At 41.3% G+C, this 23,229-nt stretch overlaps 1 protein-coding gene across 1 annotated transcript in view; it reads left to right on the top strand.

Moving 5' to 3' along the window:
• Nucleotides 1–510: 510 nt before the first annotated feature.
• The window catches only part of LOC115893169 (golgin subfamily A member 8S-like), a 47,569-nt gene continuing 24,850 nt past the window's right edge, over nt 511–23,229 (top strand). Inside the window, exons 1-2 of the mRNA XM_030916123.1 lie at nt 511–581; nt 3,325–3,431. Coding sequence (XP_030771983.1) covers nt 511–581; nt 3,325–3,431 — 178 coding nt within the window. The remainder of the gene's footprint in view (nt 582–3,324; nt 3,432–23,229) is intronic.

Below are 23,229 nucleotides of genomic sequence, written 5' to 3' on the forward strand. Positions count from 1 at the left end.
TTTAGGAGTGCCCAATGAGCAACCCGCTGTGCTATTATACTATGAAGTATGATGACTAAACATTTCCATTGTGTAAGTCTAGAATGTCACATTTTTTTCATATCTATACGTTCATTGGTGTTTTATCTTTGAAACAACATGGTTTTTACTCCAGTCTTTAGCCTGTATTGAGGTTTATGGGTCTCCTGGGGAAAAGCTAAGTTTAGTGTAGAATTTGTTCTGTCTTCAATCACAAGGGAAAAACACCTGCTCAAGCAAATCCTGTGGGAATATGATTTATGAGTGCATGCTTAGGTGTTTTATTACTATATATCATACCTTTTGTTAGTGCTTCTATTAATATTGCCAGTCACGAGCCATAAAATTGACTCTGAGTGCATCCACAAGCTTTTATAAACCTCTTTCTGAATCACTGGTTTTTCTGTAAAACATAAAACATCTTGGTAAAAAACAAAAAGTGGCAATTCACTTGGTTTTGGCTTAGCACTTGCATTTTCTAGGAGTGGAATCATGGCTGCTCAGAACTGTGGGAGCTCTCAGAAGTCATCTCACCTCATTCTCTATTTCTCTGTGAGTGGAGGGTAGGCACTCTGTACACTTAGTAGAATGAATGTCTCCACTGTGGCATCACACTGCTGTTAAGCTTATTACCTCACAACAGCCCAGGTTTTCATGTGATTGTTTATTTTGTTTTTGAGACAAATTTTTTTTTTTTTTTTTTTTTTTTTTAAACACTCTCACTCTGTCGCCCAGGCTGGAGTGCAGTGGCATGATTTCGGCTCACTGCAACCTCCACCTCCTGGGTTCAAGCAATTCTCCTGCCTCAGCCTCCCAAGTAGCTGGGATTACAGGCATGCACCATCATGCTGTACTAGCCAGGGTTCTCTAGAGGGACAGAACTAATAGGGGATATATATATATGTTCATATAAAAATATATATTTATATATAATATATAATAATAAATACTATTATATATATTTATATGTAATATATATAAGCATCTCCTATTATGTTTATATGTAATATATATTATATAACATATTATATATTATATATAATTATATATTAATATATAAATAATTATATATTTTGTATATAATATATATTTTATATAAATATATATTTATATATAACATATATAAATATATTTATATGAAGGGCAGTTTATTAAGTATTAACACACATGATCACAAGGTCCCACAACAGGCCATCTGCAAGCTGAGGGGCAAGGAAAGCCAGTCTGAGTCCCAAAACTGAAGAATTTGGAGTCCAATGCTCGAGGGCAGGAAGCATCCAGCACAGGAGAAAGATGTGGGCTGAGAGGCTAAGCCAATCTAGTCTTTTCACATTTTTCTGTCTGCTTTATATTCTAGCCACACTGACAGCTGATTAGATGGTGCCCACCCAGATTAAGGGTGGGTCCGCCTTTCCCAGCCCACCTACTCAAATGTTAATCTCCTTTGGCAACACCCTCACAGACACACCCAGGATCAATACTTTGCATCCTTCAATCCAATCAAGTTGACACTCAATATTAAGCATCACACATGCCCAGCAAATTTTTGTATTTTTAGTAGAGATGGGGTTTTGCCATGTTGGCCAGGACTGGTCTTGAACTCCTGGTTTCAAGTGATCTGCCTGCCTTGGCTTCCCAAAGTGCTGGGATTATAGGAGTGAGCCACCGTGCCCAGCCGACACGTTCTAATCATCAGAAATTTGCTCTAGTTTTTTTTCCTTTGAGCCTGTATTAGGCCATTCTTGCATTACCACAAAGAAGTACCTAGACTGGGTCGTTTATAAATAAAAGAGATGTAATTGGCTCATGGTTCTGCAGGCTGTACAGGAAGCACTGTGGCATCTGCTTCTGGGGAGGCCTCAGGAAAATTTTACTTATGGTGGAAGGCAAAGGGAGCGCAGGCACTTCACATGGTGAAAGCAAGAACAAGAGTGTGAGGTGGGGAGTGCCACACACTTTCAAATGACCAGATCTTGTGAGAACTCACCCACTGTCATGAAGACAGCACCAAGGAGATGGTGTTACACTATTCATAAGAAATCCAGCTCCTGATCCAGTCACCTCCCACCAGGTCCCACTTCCAATACTTGGGATTATAATTCAACATGAGATTCGAGTGGGGAGACAGAGCTAAACCATATCAGAGTCCCACAGAATGAGCCTGCATAGGATGACAGGTCTCATTTTCAGATTACCCTAGGTTCCCTGAGGCTTTTCTTCTCTAGACTTCATATCCTCAGTTCTGTCCAACTTCCCTCAAATGCCATCATTTCCACAGTCACATCTATTTTGACCATTTTACTGTGGCCATGTTCCAGTCCTCTTTGGGCACAGTTGTTCACTGTATTATAAATCTACCTGCCCTTCTGTCTTCTGGTTCCCATTCTTACATCTTAATTCTTGATATTTCAGAAGACTGTCCAATTATTTGCTGAAGTCCAGATACCTATTTCAACAGCCTTTGTCTGACCAAGACAAACTATCAAAAAAAAAAAAAAAATGAGTTTCGTTTTGCTTGTTTGAGACAGGGTCTCACTCTGTCATCCAGACTGAAGTGCAGTGATGTGATCTCGGCTCACCACAACCTCTGCCTACCAGGCTCAAGTGATTCTCCTGCCTCAGCCTCCTGAGTAGCTAGGATTACAGGTGCACATCACTGCCACCCGGCTAATTTTTGTATTTTTAGTAAAGACGGGGTTTTGCCATGTTGGCCAGACTGGTCTCGAACTCCTGACCTCAAATGATCCACCCACCTGGGCCTCCTGAAGTGCTGGGATTACAGGTGTGAGCCACCGTGCCTGGCCTGAGATCAGTTTTGTCTGGAATGTTCTTCATGTAGAATATTAAGGTTGCCTATCTACAATTTGCAGCATTCTCTTTCTTCCTTCTTTAAATGAAATTGAGACTTTTCCCTGACTTTGATCATCTGATCCTTTCCCCTTTTTCATGAGCCATCAAAGGCTATTATAAGCTTTCATGGATCTCATCACAGATCCTGTCAATATCCTTGGGTGTAATTGTGGCAGGATAATATTTTGAGGTATTACCTGAGAAATCCCTCTCTAAATTTTTTACTCTTTGCCTTTTATTCATTTAGTCAATGCATTCATTGCCTCAGACAAAGACTGTTACAACAGAAAACCAAAGGCTGCTAAAATTTCTGAAGCTTATGCTTTTAGATGTTTAAAAAAAAGAAAAAAGAAAAAAAAGCTAGGCCTAGAGATAATTCAGGTCATCAAAATTAAATGGGAGAAAATGAGTTATCAGCAGAGTGTCTGCTTTTCCTGGTCCTCTGCTACTCTTCAGCTCCACCCCTGGTCCACTGAGCTATGGAAATTTGTTCAGACTATGGGAAGAGAGAGAAATCAAGACAGTTGGAAATCCAAGAACAGGAGAGAATGTGGGCACCCCTGGTGAATAAGGCAAGGCTTGAGGGTCTTCTCCTGCCCAGTAGCAGAATGAGTGCAAATGTCCACATGATATATCCCAGCAGCCCAAGAAAACCTCACAAGGCCCTGCTCTCCCTAGTGCAGTTGGGGGCAGGGGGTGGCAGAATGATTTCCAGTAAGCCTGAGAGTAGCATACAAGTGGTGAAAGTCATGCAAAGATAAGGGCTTGAAACAGAAATGTATGAGTACCAGGAAGAAAAACCTGCATTACTTCTTAGAGTGGATACTGCAGCACTTCATCCAGAGTTGCTTCGTACGGTCGATGTACCTAACTCCAAGCTGCTGGGGATATTAGCTGCAGATCATAATTTCTTTACCCAAAGTCACACCCTTCCCAGTGCTCACTGATGCAGGAATAAAACGGCCCACTTCTCTAGCCTCAATGTGGGACAACTCTGAAAAGCCATCCCAACTCTGGAACTCCCAGAAGGATCAGCTGGGACCTCAGTTGCAGCCACACTGTAGGAAAGCTTCTTGGTCAGTCCTGCCTGCCCCAACTTCTTCCAGATTATTTTCTAAGAACTCTCCCAAACAAATTTTCTCAGCTCTCTGCTTAATTTTGTTGCCAGGGAATTCATCTAAGGTATCTGCTCACCTGAGCCGATAGCTTGAAGACTGCATAATTCTGCTCCAAACTTTTCCAGGTGCAGAGATAAATTATTTTAGAGAATCGTGGTTTGCACTATTATTCTTTTCTTCTTCATTCATCTTTGGCTTCAGTTCTCACACATCAATTTTACTTCTACTCTTTCCTACCAGATGATTATGAAAGTGAAGCAAAGTAGGAATGGAATGTTTTAATCTTTATTGCTTAAGATTGTTGCCATCACTGTCCAAATATTGGACCAATGTATCCTTGCCATCTGCTTTTGGGTAAACTAAAAAAGACCCCTTGTTTTCATCTTTAGCATTTTTCAAAATATCTCCTTCTAAAATTTTAATTTTTCTTTTTCAATCTTATACACTTCAATAGTTGTATATCCTAAGATGAATGATGACTTCAGGGTCCTAAGCCAGTTTATAAAGGCCTCCTTTGTATAAGTCCTACCTACATAGTCTATCATCTCACTATAGAATGTAAGGGTAGTTGGATGCTTTTACTTGCAGACTTGGAAGCCTCCACTAAAATTGACAGTCTCATTTACTGTCCTGTTACATTGCAATAGCCTAAATAACTGTGATCAAATGAGTGTTTAAATCATGACATATCTATTATAACGGAAAACTACATAACCCCTAAAAGTGTTGAGGGTGATTTATCGGTTCTAACATGAAACATGCTTTGTAAGTAAAGGAATAGGTTATTGCCAAATAGTTTTCAGCAAAGTTTTTAAATAAAGTTATGTGTTTAATGTGTATAAATATACATGTTTGCATATATATAGAAAATGTTAGTAATAATGCACAAAAATATTCAGAGTCATTATATCTGGGGCATGGAACTGTAGAAGTTGAGAGGTTCAGAGGATGCTATGGTTTGAATGTTTGTTCCCCTCTTAACTCATGTGTTGAAAGCTTAATCCCCAATGCAACAGCACTGGGCGATAGGGCTTAATGGGAGGTGTTTAGGTAATGAGGGATCGCCCTCATGAAGAGGTTAATGCCATTAGAAAAATGGCCTGCAGGAGTTGATCTGCTCTCTCTTGGTCTTCTGCCATGTGAGGATATGATGGTCCTCCCCTCCAGATGACACAGTATTCTAGGTGCCAAGAAATCTTGGAAGCAGAGAGACCAGGTCCTAACCTGCCAGTGGCTTGTTCTTGGACTTCTCATCCTCCAGAACTGTGAGAGAATAAATTTTCATTCTTTATAGATTACCCAGTGAAATCCTGTTATAGCAGCACAAAATGGACTAAGAATACTTTTTAATACAAATTATTTCATTTAATAAGAATCTATTTTTATCTTTAATCAAACATTATTTAATAATTTTTATCTATTCAATTTTCTTTTTTTTTTTTTTTTTTTTTTTTTGAGACGGAGTCTCGCTCTGTCGCCTGGGGCTGGAGTGCAGTGGCCGGATCTCAGCTCACTGCAACCTCCGCCTCCCGGGTTTACACCATTCTCCTGCCTCAGCCTCCGGAGTAGCTGGGACTACAGGCGCCGGCCACCTCGCCCAGCTAGTTTTTTGTGTGTGTGTGTTTTTTAGTAGAGACGGGGTTTCACAGTGTTAGCCAGGATGGTCTCGATCTCCTGACCTCGTGATCCGCCCGTCTCGGCCTCCCAAAGTGCTGGGATTACAGGCTTGAGCCACCGTGCCCGGCCTATTCAATTTTCTTAAGTATTGAATTTTAAAATAATTGGCCAGGCGCAGTGGCTCATGCCTGTAATCTTAGCATTTTGGGAGGCCGAGGTGGGCAGATCACTTGAGGTCAGGAGTTTGAAACCAGCCTGGTCAACATGGTGAAAACCCATGCCCACTAAAAATACAAAAAAATTAGCCATGCATGGTGGCAGATGCCTGTAATCCTAGCCACTCACGACGCTGAGGCAGGACAATCGCTTGAACCCAGGAGGCAGAGGTTGCAGTGAGCTGAGATCACACCACTGCACTCCAGCCTGGGCGACAAGAGTGAGACTCTGTCCCTAAATAAACAAACCAATCATTTTTATAAATTACAAAGACAGAAAAAGAACATCTTATTGGGAAAGCATACTGTATGCCAAGTTCTGTTTTTCTATTGTTTTGAAGTTGACTTTCCAGGACACTACCCTGAAAGAAAGCATGCATTCCACTGTCAGTCCTACCACTAGCCAATTTAGATGTAGAAGTATGCTATTGAAGAGGGAGCATTATTTTATTGCTTTTTAAATTAACCTAATTTAAAAATATTCCTAAATTAAAAAATAACCTATCACATATAAGTAAATTATGTAGCATAAGATGATGAACTTCTATGAACTTATTTCTCACAAAACCTTCAACTTGAACAATACCATTCATTCACCTATGTGCTTTTCCCTATCCCATTCATGCAACCATTAGCCTGAGTTTTGCATTTATCATCCCCTCACCTTTCAAAAAAATGTAGGTTTTCATAGGCCTGGGCATTGTTTTGTTTGGGTTTTTTTTAGTTTATGGAGATATCATACAGTATCAGTCTCTCGGGAGTTCTTTTCTAATCGAAATTATGTTCCTAAGATTCATATCCATGTGTGGAGCTATAGTTCATTAACTGCTGTAAATTATTTCGCTGGATAAATACAATATACCAAAACTTACTTATTCCATGTCATTGGGTTTTAAGAGTATTCCCAGTTGCTTTTGTTATTAGCATTCCAAATATGTGCAACTTTTCCTAGAATGTATGTCTAGGAGTAGAGTTTTAGGTCACAAGTTATGTCAATGTGTAATTTTACAAAAAACTGCTAAATTGGTTTTGAAAGTTATTTTATAAATTTACACATGCATAATAATGTATGAGAGTTTACATTGATTCATATTCTCACATTTGGCTTTCTTACACCTTTACTCTAAGGGATATAAAATAGTACCTCAATGTGGTCTTAATTTGTATTCCTTGATTACTAAGCAGGTTCAGCACTTATATGAGATTTCGTTTTCTGGTTTTCTTCTATAAAGTGCCTATTCGTAGCTGCATCCCCACAGTGCCTCTTCCATTGTAGGCACTCCGTAAATGTTTGTTGACTAAATGAGTAAATTTTCATGTAGCAAAGTAAGACTTAGGATATGGACTTGCTAATTTAAGATGTAAAGATGTTCTTTTTTACAAGGTACCACAAGCTCTACTTCCCTAACCTTATAATTTAGTAAGTCTCATTACATAGCCAATTTAGTGTAACTGATAACTGATTCTCTTGCATAATTGGTTTCAAAAAGTGTTCACGTTATTGTAAAGATGATTTTGCATAAGATATTAGTTATCCTTGGTGAAGCAGTATTTTGCTTCTATTTTTTTTTCTTTTGAGATGGAGTTTCACTCTTATTGCCCAGGCTGGAGTGCAATGGTGCGATCTCAGCTCACTGCAACCTCTGCCTCTCGGGTTCAAACGATTCTCCTGCCTCAACCTCCCAAGTAGTTGGAATTACAGGTGTGTGCCACCACACCCGGTTAATTTTGTATTTTTTAGTAGAGACTGGGTTTCTCCATGTTGGTCAGGCTGGTCTTGAACTCCCGACCTCAGGTGATCCATCCGCCTTGGCCTCCCAGAGTGCTGGGATTACAGGCACAAGCCACCACCCCCAGCCTCTATTATTTAATTTTAATGGCAGTAGAGAAGTTCTAAATTTTGTTCTAGTCACTGAATAACTCAGTGCCGTTTTCAGAACACTAAGCATTTTTTTCAGAAAAACATGAAATATTGAACCCAAAGTTGGCAGTGATGCAAGATTTCTCTCAGCCCTTTTGCCAGACTCCTAGCAGGGGCACCCCATCTGCTTGGCCTACTGTGCTCAGCCCCTTGTGGGAGGGAGCACATGAGTGAGCAAGTGTGGGATCCAGGCGGCCACTCCACCCACACAGGAGCAAACTCTCTGCAGGGTCTGTAGCCAGACCAGGCAAAGTTATGTCCAAGAAAAAGTGTAAACAGCTATTCCTGAATGTTCATCACTTTTATGTACTAATACTTAACAGATATGTCATGAGGCATCAAATTTATGAAAAATTAATACAACTTAAAATTCAGAAAAATGTTATGTTACCTTAATTTTTATGAAATCTTTTTGTAAGTGTTTCTGAATTAGAAATAGATTATTGTTACAGGATCTCCGGGGTGTCAATTTTTTCTGGCCAGAGACCTCTATGGCCATGGTGCCTGAATTCTTGTCCTCCATCCAGGAAGAATGAGGTATGCAGACAAGTGAAGGGTGAAGAAGAGTTTTATTGTGTTAGAATAGCTGAGAGGAGTGGGTGGCTCCTCTCTGTAGACAGATTATTCCATTGGGTGTTCAGCTCTCAGCCGAGAGGTAGCCCTGGAAAGGGTGGCTCCTCTCTGCAAGCAAGTCATTCGGATGTCTGCAGGTCTCTGAAGCTCTCAGCAGAGGGTAGCTCCTCTCTGCCAGCAGTTTCCCTCTGCAGCTGGTCGCCCATCATCTCCAGCTATGAGTAGAGTACTTCCTCTCTGCAGCTGGTCATCCCGTCATCCTCTGCCCTGCTCTGGCTGAGCCCAGGGCTTTTATGGACCTCAGAGGGGAGGAAGTAGGTGCTGATTGGTCCATAGGTGGCCATGAGCAGCACAGAAGAGCATGAGTCCCCACTCCTCTCGGAGGGACTGGCAGCCACTGGCAGCCTGGTCCCCAGTCTTCAGGCCCTCCCTGGCCAGAAGGTGGGGACTTACTGGGGACCCACCCCTTCCATTCAGGACTCTGAACAGACACCCCTGAACCTGCAGGGCTAGGGGTTGGTGGGGGTGGGGGGGCCTTCCTGGGATCCCTGAGGGTGCAGGCTGCAGAGATTCCCGGGTTCTACACTTGGGAGGGCGGTCACAGCTGCACCCAGGAGCTCCCACCCCATCAACTTGGAAGGGGCAGGGCTCCTGCTTATCCACAGCTCCTGCCTGCTTCCTGGAGCAGGAGACCCAGGTCTGAAGCTGTGGGTGCGGCAGCTGCAGCTGCACCCAGGAGGGCAGATCCTGCCTGTTTCCGGCTCCCTCAAGAACACAGGGAGGCTTGGATCCACGGCTGTAGTTTGGGAAGTCCAGGAGGGCAGGGCTCCTGCCTGCTCCGTAGAGCAGGAGGCCTGGGTCTACAGCTGCGGTTTGGGCGGCCACAGCAGCACCGGGAATTCCTGTCCCAACTCAGGAGGAGGAGGGATTCCCCTGGCTCCATGGCGGACACAGCCCCAGCCACACTTCCCTGCTGCAGCCAGCATGACGGCAGCAGCCATTGGCATCATTATTACACATTTTTAAGTGGGTAGGTATTCCACAGAAATATGACTTTTAAAACCACCCTTCAGCTAGTCCAGATAGGAGACTATCTGATAGGGAATAAGAAAAAAGGCCAAGGTGGGCATGGTGGTAAACCCGTAAGCTCAGATACTTAGGATGCCGAGGTGGAAGGATTGTTTGAGCTCTGGTGTTTGAGGCTGCAGTGAGCCATCATTGTGCCACTGCACTCCAGCCTGGGTGACAGTGAGACTCCACCTCTTAGAAAAAAAGGGAATTAGCAGCAAAAAAGGTCAAATAAGGATAAGGATTTTACTACTATTTGTCTTCTCCAGCATTTCTTCTTAAGTCATGGAGGTGTACTACTCAGATTTCCCCTCAAGAATGAATGTCCAGTTTAGCTGTAAAGAATGCAAATTAGCTGATAAGCTCCATCTGTCAGTTCCTTCAGGCTGTGCTTCAGCTTTCAACTCAAGGCCATACCCCTCCAGGGAAGTCCCTACCAAAGACTGAGCAGGGTCAGAGTACCCTCCGCCATTTCTGCCGAGTGGGTGTCCTCACGGGCAATCTTTGCTCCTGAGCTCCTCATGTTAGTCAAGACTCAGCTCTGCATCATGGTCTGAAGTTCTCTATGCCCAATATTGCTTCCTCCACAATTCACTTCTAAATTGTTTCGTTACTCTCCAATAAACCTTTTACATTCCTGTCTCAGCATCTGCTTCCCAGAGTACCCAAATGACACAAATTTTCTGTAGCAAAGGCTTTAATTAAAACACTAGCTGTGCTGGGCACCGTGGCTCATGCCTGTAATCCCAGCATTTTGGGAGCCCGAGGCAGGCAGATCACCTGAGGTCATGAGTTCAAGACCAGCCTGGCCAACATGGTGAAACCCCCGTCTCTACTAAAAATAGAAAAATTAGCCAGGTGTGGTGGCACACCCCTGTAATCCCAGCTACTAGAGGGCTGAGGAAGGAGAACCGCTCGAACCCGGGAGGCAGAGGTTGCAGTGGTCTGAGATCACACCATTGCACTCCAGCCTGAACAATAAGAGTGAAACACTGTCTCCAAAAAACAAAAACAAAAACAAAAAAAAAAAAACACTACCAGTAGCATTTTCTTTTACTGACATGCATGTGTAGCATGTATTTGGCTAAATACACAGAAAAACTATTAGCACATTTTAAAATTGAATTTTGGATAGAGTGGTGACTGGACTTAGGAGAACACAGTGTTCCTATCACCTACGTCCATGGGTTTGAGAAATTTATGCTTAGCTTGAAAATGCTTTTTTTTAAAAAACAAAAATCCTTCTAATCAATGTAGAAAACCTCTTGACATTGTTAGTTTATGGCAGTGATACTAATTACTATCATATATTGAGTATTATACACAGGAAATGTGCTAAGAGTTGTACATACATTAGGCTCACTTAGTTCTAGAGGCTTATGTCTAAACAATATTAACTCATGAATTAGTTAATTGCTCGTAAGAGTTTCAGCTTTAGCCAGGAAGTGCATTAGCGTTGGATCTGGGAATTGCTATCTTGGCTGTATAATGAAAATATTCAAATGTTAATGTATAATGGTGGATCTTGGGAAGAGAAATGGTCTTTACTAGCTTAGGCCAAAAAAGTGTGTACCATAGGAATAATTATGAATTTTCCAACTACATTACATATTTAGAGAAATGCTCTTCTCTGTGAGAAAACACCTTTTAAAATTGTGGCTTGGATAATTATGATATGCTAAATATGTGTTTGATTTATTCCATTTCTAGCCATGTATTTCTTACGAATTCTGACTCACTGATTTACAAGATGAGATATGAAAAAGCATTATTCTTACATCAGGGAGTATCAAAGATAGGAGAAGGTGCCTGAGGGGAGTCAGCACTATCAGATCCCAACATGGGGACCACTGGCTATTTTGAATGTATGTGAATTTTGTCAAATGCTTCTATGTCAGTTGATGTTATCATATGATTTCTCTTCTTCAGCCTGTTTCTATGATTACACTAATTGATTTTTGAATCTTGAACCATCCTTGCTTAGAAGGGATAAATCACATTTGGTCCTGACATGTACTTCTTGTTACACATTAATGGATTTAATATTTTTGGGGGAGTTTTGCCTCTGAGTTCATGAGAAATATTAATCTGTAGTTTTCTTTTTTATATTGTGTTTGGTTTTGGCATCATGGTAAACTAGTCTTATAAATGAGTTGCGAAGTGTTTCCCTCCTGTTCTATTTCCTGGAAAAGACTGTACAAAACTAACAATTTTTTTTTTTTTTATATACTGAATGTATGAAACTGATAACTTTTCTTTTTAAATGTTTGATAGAATTCTTCAGTGAAACCATGTGGGTCTGGAGATTCCCTTTTTGAAGTTTTAAAATTACAAATTCATAATATTTAGTGGTTAAAGGACTATGCACATTATTTCATCCTGATTGATTTTTGGTACTTTTGAGGTTTTTGCTCCTGGTTTTATTTAAGGAAAAGATGAAAATAGTCAATGAGAGAATCACATAAAATATGAAGTTCTTACTAGTAATTTGAGAAGAAGTTGATAGAATGCAAAGTATTTTATACTCAGAATTTGACTATCAACTTGTTCATGAATCAAAACCATTGCTGAATGTGATGCTGAGGATTTTTTCCCCTTCTATAACCCTAAGTCTCTGATTTTATTGACTTTATATGCTACCAAAACCCCAAGATCCAAACAAATATTTCACTTAAAATCACACATAAATTCTACAAAATAAAAACCCTCCTTTGCCACTGAAGTAAAACTTTAGATACATGTTTGCTATTTTTACAGCTGTATTAATCAAATAAGGAAAACAGAAATTAAGAATTTTAGAGGCTGAGTGCAGTGGCTCATGCCTGTAATCCCAGCACTATGGGAGGCCAGGGAGGGCGGATTACCTGAGGTCAGGAGTTTGAGACCAGCCTGGCCAACATGGTGAAACCCCATCTGTACTGAAAATACAAAAAGTAGCCGGGCGTGGTGACAGGCGCCTGTAATCCCAGCTACTTGGGAGGCTGAGGCAGGAGAATCGCTTGAACCCGAGAGGCAGAGGTTGCAGTGAGCCGAGACTGCACCACTGCACTCCACCCTGGGCAACAGAGTGAGACTCCATCTCAAAGAAAAAAGACAAAAATGAAATAGAGATAATTGATGTAGGAAATTGAATATACAGATAATACAAAACTGAGAAACCAAAAGGTGATTATGAGGTAACCCAAAGATGAATAACCACAGGAAAATAATTTTCAGTCCAACCCAGAGCTGGAGAACAAAAGAAAAGATGTGTTTCAAAAACCTAGGTGCAGGGAGGAGCCCCCCATCATGCTGGCTTGTTCTGGCCCTGCAAGCTCAGAGCCCATGCTCACAGCTCTGAGAGGCATTGTAGGGGCAGGCAATGCCTAAACATACTGGATACCTATTTTTCAAATAGTGACTGCAGAACAAGAGGGACGATTCAAGCAGTAGATACATTTTGGAGAAGATAAACCAAGAAGAGCCACTGTTGAGTGAACATAAACCTGAAATCCTGTATTATAGAATTAACAGCGAAGGATATACTAGATGAACAAGCTAGAATATTACAGACTAAAAGTGATACTGGCTGGGTGCAGTGGCTCACACCTGTAACCCCAGCACCTTGGGAGGCTGAGGCAGGCAGATCACTTGAGGTCAGGAGACCAGCAGACCAACATGGTGAAACCCTGTCTCTACTAAAAATACAAAAATTAGCCAGGCGTGGTGGTGGGCCCTTGTAGTCCCAGCAACTTGGGAGGCTGAGGCATGAGAATCATTTGAACCTAGGAGGTGGAGGTTGCAGTAAGCTGAGATCACACCACTGTACTCCAGCATAGGGCCCATCTATTGCATCTGCCAGATGGATAATTCAGTTTACTTTTGGGACAATACTGCAAGTACAAACATCAGGATAATCACGCGTTCCAATGATGATGTGCACCTAAGGATACACGCATGTCCGTTTTAGAAACTTAGTGTCTGCATTTCCTTCCTTAGAGCATTTCCTTCGATTTCTTTGGGTTGTTTGGACTCTAATATAATTTCTTCTGTGTGGTCTTTATTTTATTGAGTGCAGTGGATACCTCTGTGCCTGTAATACTCTGTGCCTCTGTGCCTGTAATAGCAGTAATACTCCAATTGAAATAAATCAAATTCACTTCACTTAGAATGCACCTGAGAAAAGTTAATCAAAAAAGCATAAAATCTTATTCTCTTTATAGTAAGTAAAATTTCAGATTGTGTTTAATATGATACTTAACAGAAAGAAGTCCAGTTGTTTACACTGATGAGGAGGAAAATGCTGTCTTTTACCTTAAATATACCTGACCAATGTACAGCAGTGCTCCCCTTGCAAAGACAAACCAGACAATCTCCAATTAGAATGTGCCCAATTTCCACTTAAGAATCATTTGCTGGAAGTTGAGTGTCCTTGTCATAGACAGCATTCACACAGAACACCATCCTAACTTTCTCTTTGAATTGGAATCAAGTGCTGCTATCTGCTGATTGGAAACTAAAAGCACATTTAGGGTGCTATTTCAGAAGTGTCCATTATTAACTATCTCCTTAGAAAATAAAGCTTCTAAGTCAAGCATATTTTTAGTTTTGCATAGTGGTATCTTCACTGATTTGGGACTTTATAATGATTTTCCATTACAAAAATTCAGAATTATACAATTTAATGTGGTTTATGAAAATATCCAATTACCAACATCCTGAGTGGCTGTTAAATGACAGGGGAAAGACAAGACAAATTCAATTCCAGGACCTACAAAAGCCCATCTGCGGATGGTGGATGTCTTAGTCTTTTCCATTTCAGTGCTTTTCATAATGCTTAGTACGCAGTAGGCACTCAAAAAATACATGTTCAGTGAACGAACAATCATATAGTGGGTAGCTTTGAATTTTTTCTCAGAGGGTCTAGGTGGCTCACACAAAAATGAGTGACATATGATGCAGGAGAACATGAAGGATTTTAATCAGAAGAAAATGGAGTAAGAAGAGATACAATTCAAAAAAATAAAAGATAGTCTGGAGGTGGTAAAATGGCCATCAGTAAATCCACAGATTTGGTTTCACATAGACTTACAGCACAGTGAATGACAAACAGTTGTACAACTTAACATGATGGAAATGTAAAATTTCTTGCACAATAACTGGAGGTTCTTTCATATTCCCATTAATACTAATTTCTTCTGAGTTTATGGACATTGCAAATAACATTAGCCAAAATACCCCAGAATCTTGCGGGTGGAAGAGTAGATTAGCTATATAATCACCCAGAATCAGAAGGAAAATGTTATAAAATAAAACGACCTTTCTTTCCTTCTGTATGCTTGGGTATTTTTCTTTGAACAATGCCCAAGAAGTAGCTGACTCCTCTTGCTATGTATTTCCATTTCCTAAATAGACTTTAGTTCCAGCAATATCATTACCATTCCGTTTCTTTTCTCCTATCTCAGGCTATATGTTTGTTATAGATTGTAAATTCCCCACAGGGTATGATGGTCTTGAGTTTTCAGCCTTCTCTTCTACTTACCTTTTTGCATCAAGAATCTCAATGTCAGTTGAGTCAAGTATTAACTAAAACTGTTATTAAAAAATCTTTATTATTCAGATTTTTACCTTATACTACAAAAACTGCACACTATCTGATATTGCTTGGATAACTACAGTCTAACACTGAAACACAGCTCCTTTTAAAAATATCATTTCTAAGGCCAGGTGCGGTGGCTCACGCCTGTAATCCCAGCACTTTGGAAGGCCGAGGCGGATGGATCACGAGGTCAGGAGATCGAGACCATCCTGGCTAACACAGTGAAACCCCGTCTCTACTAAAAATACAAAAAATCAGCCGGGCATGCCCGCGGGTGCCTGTAGTCCCAGCTACTCAGGAAGCTGAGGCAGGAGAATGGCGTGAACCTGGGAGGCGGAGTTTGCAGTGAGCCAAGATCGCGCCACTGCACTCCAGCCTGGGAGACAGCGAGACTTCGTTTCAAAAAAAAAAAGAAAAAAAAATCATTTCTAGATCACCTCCCAAGAAATGTCTTCGAGTGTAAGTATACACTGGATATGGTGTACTGCTCTGAACTGGAAATTGTAGGTTTCAGATGCCAGTTATCAACACTATGCTGCTCCTAGAGTTCCCCTACCCCCTGCTCCCTTCTGGTCCTCATCCTTGCTGTTGCTGAGCCTGTTCCCCTAGGACCGGCTCTTCTACAACCAGATACAGGGTCAGCCTCCACTCTGAATTTGGCCAACCTCCTTCCTAGTACCATTGTTTCGGATTCACCATCACGTTACTATCCCACTCCATTCTAGTAGTTACAAAGAACAGAGCTTGGCATGATGCAACAACCTGTAGTTGTAGTGGCTGCCAAGGCAATGACAGTTGGCTTGTCTCAGGGTAACAGCAAGTCTTATTTTGGTTTGAGGCAGGCCCTGGAGTGACAAGACAACTGGAGGCATGTTGAAGCCATCATCCTTGGCTAGCTCAAACTACATCTTAGAGAACACCGGGAGTTTTATAAAGAACTGTATATGGGCCGGGCGCGGTGGCTCAAGCCTGTAATCCCAGCACTTTGGGAGGCCGAGACGGGCGGATCATGAGGTCAGGAGATCGAGACCATCCTGGCTAATACGGTGGAACCCCGTCTCTACTAAAAAATACAAAAAACTAGCCGGGCGACGAGGCGGGCGCCTGTAGTCCCAGCTACTCGGGAGGCTGAGACAGGAGAATGGCGTGAACCCGGGAGGCGGAGCTTGCAGTGAGCTGAGAGCCGGCCACTGCACTCCAGCCTGGGCGGCAGAGCAAGACTCCGTCTCAAAAAAAAAAAAAAAAAAAAAAAAAAAAAAAAAAAAAAAAAAAAAAAAAAAGAACTGTATATGAAACTTAGCCAATTACATTTTCACAATTGTTTGATTCTATATATTAAAAAAAAATCCATGCATTTACTATTTCAAATTTTTGTTTTAGAATCAATCTCACTCTGTAACCCAGGCTGGAGTGCAGCGGCACCATCATAGCCCACTGCAGCCTGGAACTCCTAGGTTCAAGAAATTCTCTCACCTCAGTCTCTGGAGTAGTTGGGCTTATAGGCGCGAGCCACCATGCCTGGCTCACTATTTTGGATTTTAATTTGGGACTCAAAATATAAGCATGTTGATGTTAGTCTTTGGCTGGTTTAAAACATTCCTTTGAAGACAATATGCCTGAGGGCTAATTTAGACACAAACTGTTTCTAAAGGCTTACTCTTTTATATTTCCACCCTTATATAATTATACCACTGTAGAGAAAGATCCCAGGAATAAGACCCCAAAGCATGCTACAAAAGTGGCATGATAGAGAAACTACCACTGTTTAAGGGTGCAGGGTTTCCTTTTAAGGTGGTAAAAATGTTTTGGAACTAGATAGAAGTGATGATTGCACATTGTGGATGTACTGAACGCCACTGAATTACACTTTAAAATGGTCATGTGAACTTCAACACGAAAAAGGTTTTTAAAAAAAGGAAAGAAAAAAGAAACTACCACCATTCTCACTGCTACCATAGAGCACTATAATCAAGGAATTTGACTTTACTGCAGCCATTAACACCAGCACCGATGCCACTTCTGTATCAGGAACTTGACCTGGCAACCATGAAAGGTCCTCTGAAAGCCAGATGATACATATGGCAAAACTCATGATGGCATATGGGCAACTGAACAGAACTTGTGCTTCATGTTGCTGAGTGCAGATGTGGTTGCCAAGAGTTTGATTAAGTTCTGAGAGACAGGAGATCTTGGCATACTTTACCTTCCAGAGGATGCAGGCAAATTGGCTTTGCTAAAGCACCCAATGTCTGCTTATGATCATTATACTCTTATCAATACTTCCCAGGTCTCCAGAATTAGGACACTCATTTGTTATTAAATTAGCTGGATATTTCTCCCAGGGATCATATTCTCATGAAGCATGATCAACCAATGACCCATTTAGCCATAGGACTATGCTATCCAAGAGAAGACCCCGTGATGCCACCGTTGGAGGTATCTACAAAATTAAATGGTTTTAGATCTATAATAGTACAGAGTTTTACGGTCACACAAAGTATGTATAAAATCTGGCTCATGGAGTTTGGGAAGAATAGTGATTGGACTGCAGAAATTATATATCTATCAGGTTTTGGGGAGGGGGAGTTGTGGGGGTGGCAGTTAGTGAATATCAGCATGCTGACCTTTCCAAACAGGTGGTAAATGTCTTTCCACAGATCCTGCCCCTATGCTGGCCAGAGAGAAGTAAAACAGGTGAATGTATTTTCCAATAATTAATATTAGCATAAATGGGGCAAACATGAAAATGAAAATCTAAAGAAACCCATTCAGCACAGCTTTCATGAGCTCCGTACCGACTCAAGATTTACAGAGAGGCTAAGCGTGGTGGTTCATGCCTGCAATCCCAACACTTTGGGAGCCCAAAGCGTGAGGATCACTTGAGCTCAGGAGTTCGAGACCAGCCTGGCTAACATGGTGAAACCCTGTCTCTACTAAAAATACAAAAATTAGCTGGGCATGGTGGCGGGCACCTGTAATCCCAGCTACTTGGAGGCTGGGGCAAGAGAATTGCTTGAACCCAGGAATGCGGAGGTTGCAGTGAGCTGAGATCACACCTCTACACTGTGGAGGCAGAGGAGCAAGACTCTGCCTCAAAAATAAATAAATAAATAAATAAATAAATAAATAATAAATAAATATAAATAAATAAATTAAAAAGATTTACAGTGTAGACCAAACCTGGGCAGTCTAGTTAGTTCCACTCACACATCTTTAAGCTCAGAGGCTCCTGAACGCATATGTGTCCTACCCAGAGGCCTCCAGTGTCCTTGACTGTTCACAGTGGAATAGAAGGAGGCATTATGGTATTTGGTCTATCTCTTGTGCCTCCTGTTGACTGGATTCTCACTTAGAAATAAAGGACTGACACAACCCAATGGATGGGCTGGGGTAAGATGCCAAGGAGAGTAATATAGGTGTGTCACTAACTAAATGGGCCAACCAAGCCCTGTGCCTCCTTCTTAAAATGGAGAGTCTATAGAGGGAGAAGTTTTCTCTGAGAGCCTCAGGAATGTTAAGCCTGTCATCTACAAACATATCTTTGGGGCTGAGATCTTGAACCTTTTAATCGCTTAATAAGCCATTTACTGCCTGCCATTTGGAAAATAAGAAAGAAAAGGGCAGAGATCAATACCCCTAATGATACCTGGATAAGAACATACCCAATATAAAGCTCCAAAATAATCTCAAAACTAGAAAAGTAGTCTGGCCACATCATATTGTGGCACAAAACAGTAACACACAAGCAGCCCTGGACTGGGCCAGTGAAATTTTACTGCTGATCCTTCCAAGTAGTCTAAATGGAAAGGGCTAGACAACAGAGCAAAGTCAAGTTAATGGCAGCCTGATGTTGCATTGGACATACTGCCATTTCCTCAATTATGGACACCACATCAAAGACCAAGCAAATAAGGTGGAACTATGTTATTTAGTAAAGCTCCAAAGGCCATGATTTTTCTGAACTGGAGATTCAAATGGTGAAATGTATTAGCAATGAATACTGGAAAGGAAACACATTTTTTAAAAAATGGTAAGTTATCAGAAAAAAAAAAAAGGAAATATTTAGGCTTAAGTCTAACAAAATATGCGCGGGATCTGTAAGCTGAAAACTACAAAACATCAACGAAAGAAATCAAAGGCAACCTATGTAAATGAAGATATACACTATGTTTGGCTGGGTACTGTGACTCACGCCTGTAAATCCCAGCGCTTTGGGAGGCCAAGGCAGGTGGATCACTTGAGGTGATGACACCTTGTCTCTACTAAAAATACAAAAATTAGACGTGATGGCGCTCACCTGTAATCCCAGCTACTAGGGAGGCTGAGGCAGGAGAATTGCTCGAACTCAGAGGCGGAGGTTGCAGTAAGCCGAGATCACGCTACTGAACTCCAGCCTGGGCGACAGAGGAAGACTCTGTCCCCAGCCCCGCAAAAAAAGATATATACCATGTTCATAAGTTGAAAAGCTCACTATTGTTAAATTCTCCTCAAATTGGTCTAGAAATTTAACATATCACAATCCAAATCTCAGAACTTTTTTAGATATTGATGTTAACATCCTTGCCCATCAGTAGTGTCAGGAGCATCCACCTTACCAGCCAAATTGTAAGCGAAGTCTCCTTCGCTAAATCCTCAGCAGTCACCCATACAGGACATTCATGTATTAGATTATGTTAAATGACTATAGTCATCTGCTAAATTAATGCAAAACGTTAATAATGAAGTTTTATCAAGGCCTTCCATTCACAGGCATAAGAGATCTTACCAACTGACTTGGATGTTACCTGCCTGGATCTAACCCTAGAGATTAGATCCACATCGATATTCACCAGAGAAAATCACTTGAGCCTTGCTCTAAGGGGCCACACTAAGTCCTATGTATCCGCTACCACTGCTGTAAAGTGCCAGAGCTTTTGGTCTTGGGTCCATGCTTCCCACTGCCAGAGACTTCACTTATTGCCTGGAACAGACAACGTTAGTGAAGCTCTCATTAACCACTGAAGTTTACTGTCATCTTCCATGACCTTCCCCATGAATGGATACAAAGATAAGCATTACACATGGATATCACTTCCTTGCATTAGCCAATTTTCAGGATTTCCACTAGTTATATGCTCACTGGGTAAGATCCTTAAATTTCAGATTTCACAAAGATTAATGGGTTTTCAATTTCGAGGTCATGGACACATCCACCAAGTACCCTGGACATCAGGAATAGATCCTTCTTAAGTACTCTAAGAACCAGATTAGCAGATCTGTCTCTCCATTTGCTCTGCAACTGGTCTCAACTTTCCAGTTGGCCCTTTGGGCTGCTAAAAGCAGTTTATCTCACAACCTTTAGTCCTTTGCTACTCAAAGTGTGGCTCACAGACCAGCAGCATTAATATCTGCAGGGGCCATTGAAAATAATACGCTAAGAATGGATAAGGCTCAAGGACAGTATCTCTAGCTAGTTGCACTTTCAATGAACTCCAGCAGTCAAGAAGGCAGACAAAATAAGAAAGAACTCAGAGACAAGGAACTAAGCAGAAGGTTACATCTGGGTGCAGAAAGTTTGTTTTGCATTGTGTTATTTTTGCTGACGTGGGATTTATGGAGTATAAATAAAGTGAGGCGGAGGCTCTAGGCGCGGCCGCCATGTTCTCTGTTTGTCTTTGTCTTTTGTGTCTGTTCATTCTCCACCACCCCCGGCACGGTCCCCAATAAATATCACCAGGACACTTGTTAGAAATGCAGAATCTCAGGCCCCACTCCAGACCTGCTGAACCAGAATCCGCATTTGCTCAAGATGTCCAGGTGATTGGCATCAGAAGCATTGCTTACAAAGATTTCACCTTACTTTCCATTGGTTAAGCGAGTCCTTATTAAGCCAGCCCTGATCCAAGAGCAACAATCAAGTTCAGCTGTGCACCACAGCAAATGAGGCATCACCGGATGGTTCTTAATTGGTGGTTGTTTCCATTTGTTGCTTTTGTTTGTCACTGAGAGTTGGTTTTAAGATGAAAGGGATCTTCTCCAAAGGAAGATTTGCCATACCAAAGCAGGAAAGGCAACGGTTTACCAAACAAAAAAACCCTAGGCCCTTTTATAAGCCTAATAATGTTTACCCAAACACTGAAACATCAGATGTTTGTTTCCTCCATGTTCCAAAATAATAGGCCAGAGTTAGAAAGGGGAATCCATAGGCAGGTAACTTTTTGTTAACACCTTGCAAATGGTGACCCTTGGACATATAACTCAACAGATTTTCCATGGCAGGCCCATGGATCCAACCCCATAGATAATTCCAGTATATCTGTCTTACATCTGCCACTATACATGGTTTATTGTAACATCCAATAATGGCTTATAAGTGAGTTAAGCACTTTTAATTACAACCATTCCCCCCAAAAAACTGAATTTCCTGTCTCTGTTGATGTGTTCATGTTTTTCCTCCTTTAATCTGTAGAGAGGTAAATTACATAGATTTTTAGACATTAAAACATCCTCCTGTTCCTGGGATTCTCCTTTTGCTCAATACAATATTTTTATGCACTGCTACATTCAATGTGCCAGTATTTCATTGGCAATTTTTCCATCTATGTTCATAAACAAGATTGGTCTATTAATATTTCCTAGTCTTTGCTCAAGTGTAGCTTTGAGATTTTACTAACTTTTTGAAATGGGTTGGGTAGCTTTCTCTCATTTCAAAGTTTCTATAAGATAGGAATTATCAGTTTCTTGATGTTTTGGTAACACTCATCTTTCAAAAATTGTCTTTTGGCGAGGTGGACTTGTGATTACTGATTTCATTTCCTTAGTGGTTGATTTAAATTGTCAAAATCTTAGATGGATCTTATACTGTTTTCCTAGAAATATATCCATTTCTTCTCCACTTAAAAAATTTTTATCATAAAGTTAATGGTATTCTTATCATTATTTTAAATCTCTATTGGTAGTTATGTGCTTTAAAAAAAAAAAAATCTAAATACTGTTTATTTGGGCCTTTTGCTTTCCTGACTGGAGGTTTATCGGAAGGGTCCCTTCTGCTGCAGCCTGCAAAGCCTCCATCAAGGGACACCCACCAGCTGGCTGCTGTTTACCCACCCCAGCTAACCCAGTGGATATTAGTCTGTCCCCACACTGCTATAAAGAACTGCCTGAGACGGGGTAATTTATAATAAAAAGAGGATTGACTCACAGTTCCGCATGGCTGGGGAAGCCTCCAGAAACTCACAATCATGGCGGAAGGCACTTCTTCACAGGGCAGCAGGAAGAATGAATGCAGGAGGAACTACCAAATACTTATAAAACCATTAGATCTCATGAGAATTCACTATCAGGAGAAGAACAGCATGGGGGAAACCACCCCCATGATCCAATTACTTTCATCTGGTCTCTCCCTTAACATGTGGAGATTATAATTCAAGATGAGATTTGTGTGGTGGGGACAGAAAGCCTAAACACTATCAGCGTGTTTGCTTGTTTACTTCTATTTTAAACTTTAAAATAAACCTGTAACTTTAGCAGTGCTGTTTTGCTACTCCTCTTAAATTCTCTCATTTTCTTGTGTATTTCATTCTTTTGCTAGTTTTGCACTGGTTACTACTCACAGTTTCTTTGTTGTACTGAGTCATTTTTAAGCATCATTTTGAGAATGGAGACAAAAATGTTATTAAGTTCATTATTCCTTATGTATTTTACTGAGCACACAATTGTTATAGAAGGCAAAAATAATTTAGGTAAACAGGGTAAAGCGAGTCCCCGGCAGAAAACTTGCCTTTTAACAAACAGCAGCTCAAAAATAGCTCCCTTTTTAACCTCACGCAGTTAACCCCAGTAAAACAGCGGCCCTTAATAAGCACATTCCTTTCCCTTTAGGGGCACTAAGATAAGGAAGCTAAAAGCAGACTGGGGGGATGCCTGCAGCTGCAAGATGTATGGGAACAGACACAGAAACTCTCCCTTCCAGATAAGCAGGACAAACAAACACAGACTAAGAGTCTAAGAGCCTACGTGGTCAACTGGGATAAGAGCTGATAAAAAGCTCTGCGCTGCACGGAGAGCACACCTGGTCCCAACTAAAGCGTCCTCGGGCCCTAGGAGGATAAGACATCCCCTCCTCATGAGCTCCCTCCTCGCTGGCCCATTTATAAAAACCCTGACATTTTTACTACAACTTGGCAACCTGCTCGGGACCCCCCTCTGTAACAGAGAGCTGTTCTTTCCTTTTGCCTATTAAACTGCTCCAAACTGTGCGTCTACGACCTCCATCTCCTTGGCCGTGAGACC

The sequence above is a fragment of the Rhinopithecus roxellana genome, chromosome 14 (assembly GCF_007565055.1).
Source record: "Rhinopithecus roxellana isolate Shanxi Qingling chromosome 14, ASM756505v1, whole genome shotgun sequence".
NCBI lineage: Eukaryota > Metazoa > Chordata > Mammalia > Primates > Cercopithecidae > Rhinopithecus > Rhinopithecus roxellana.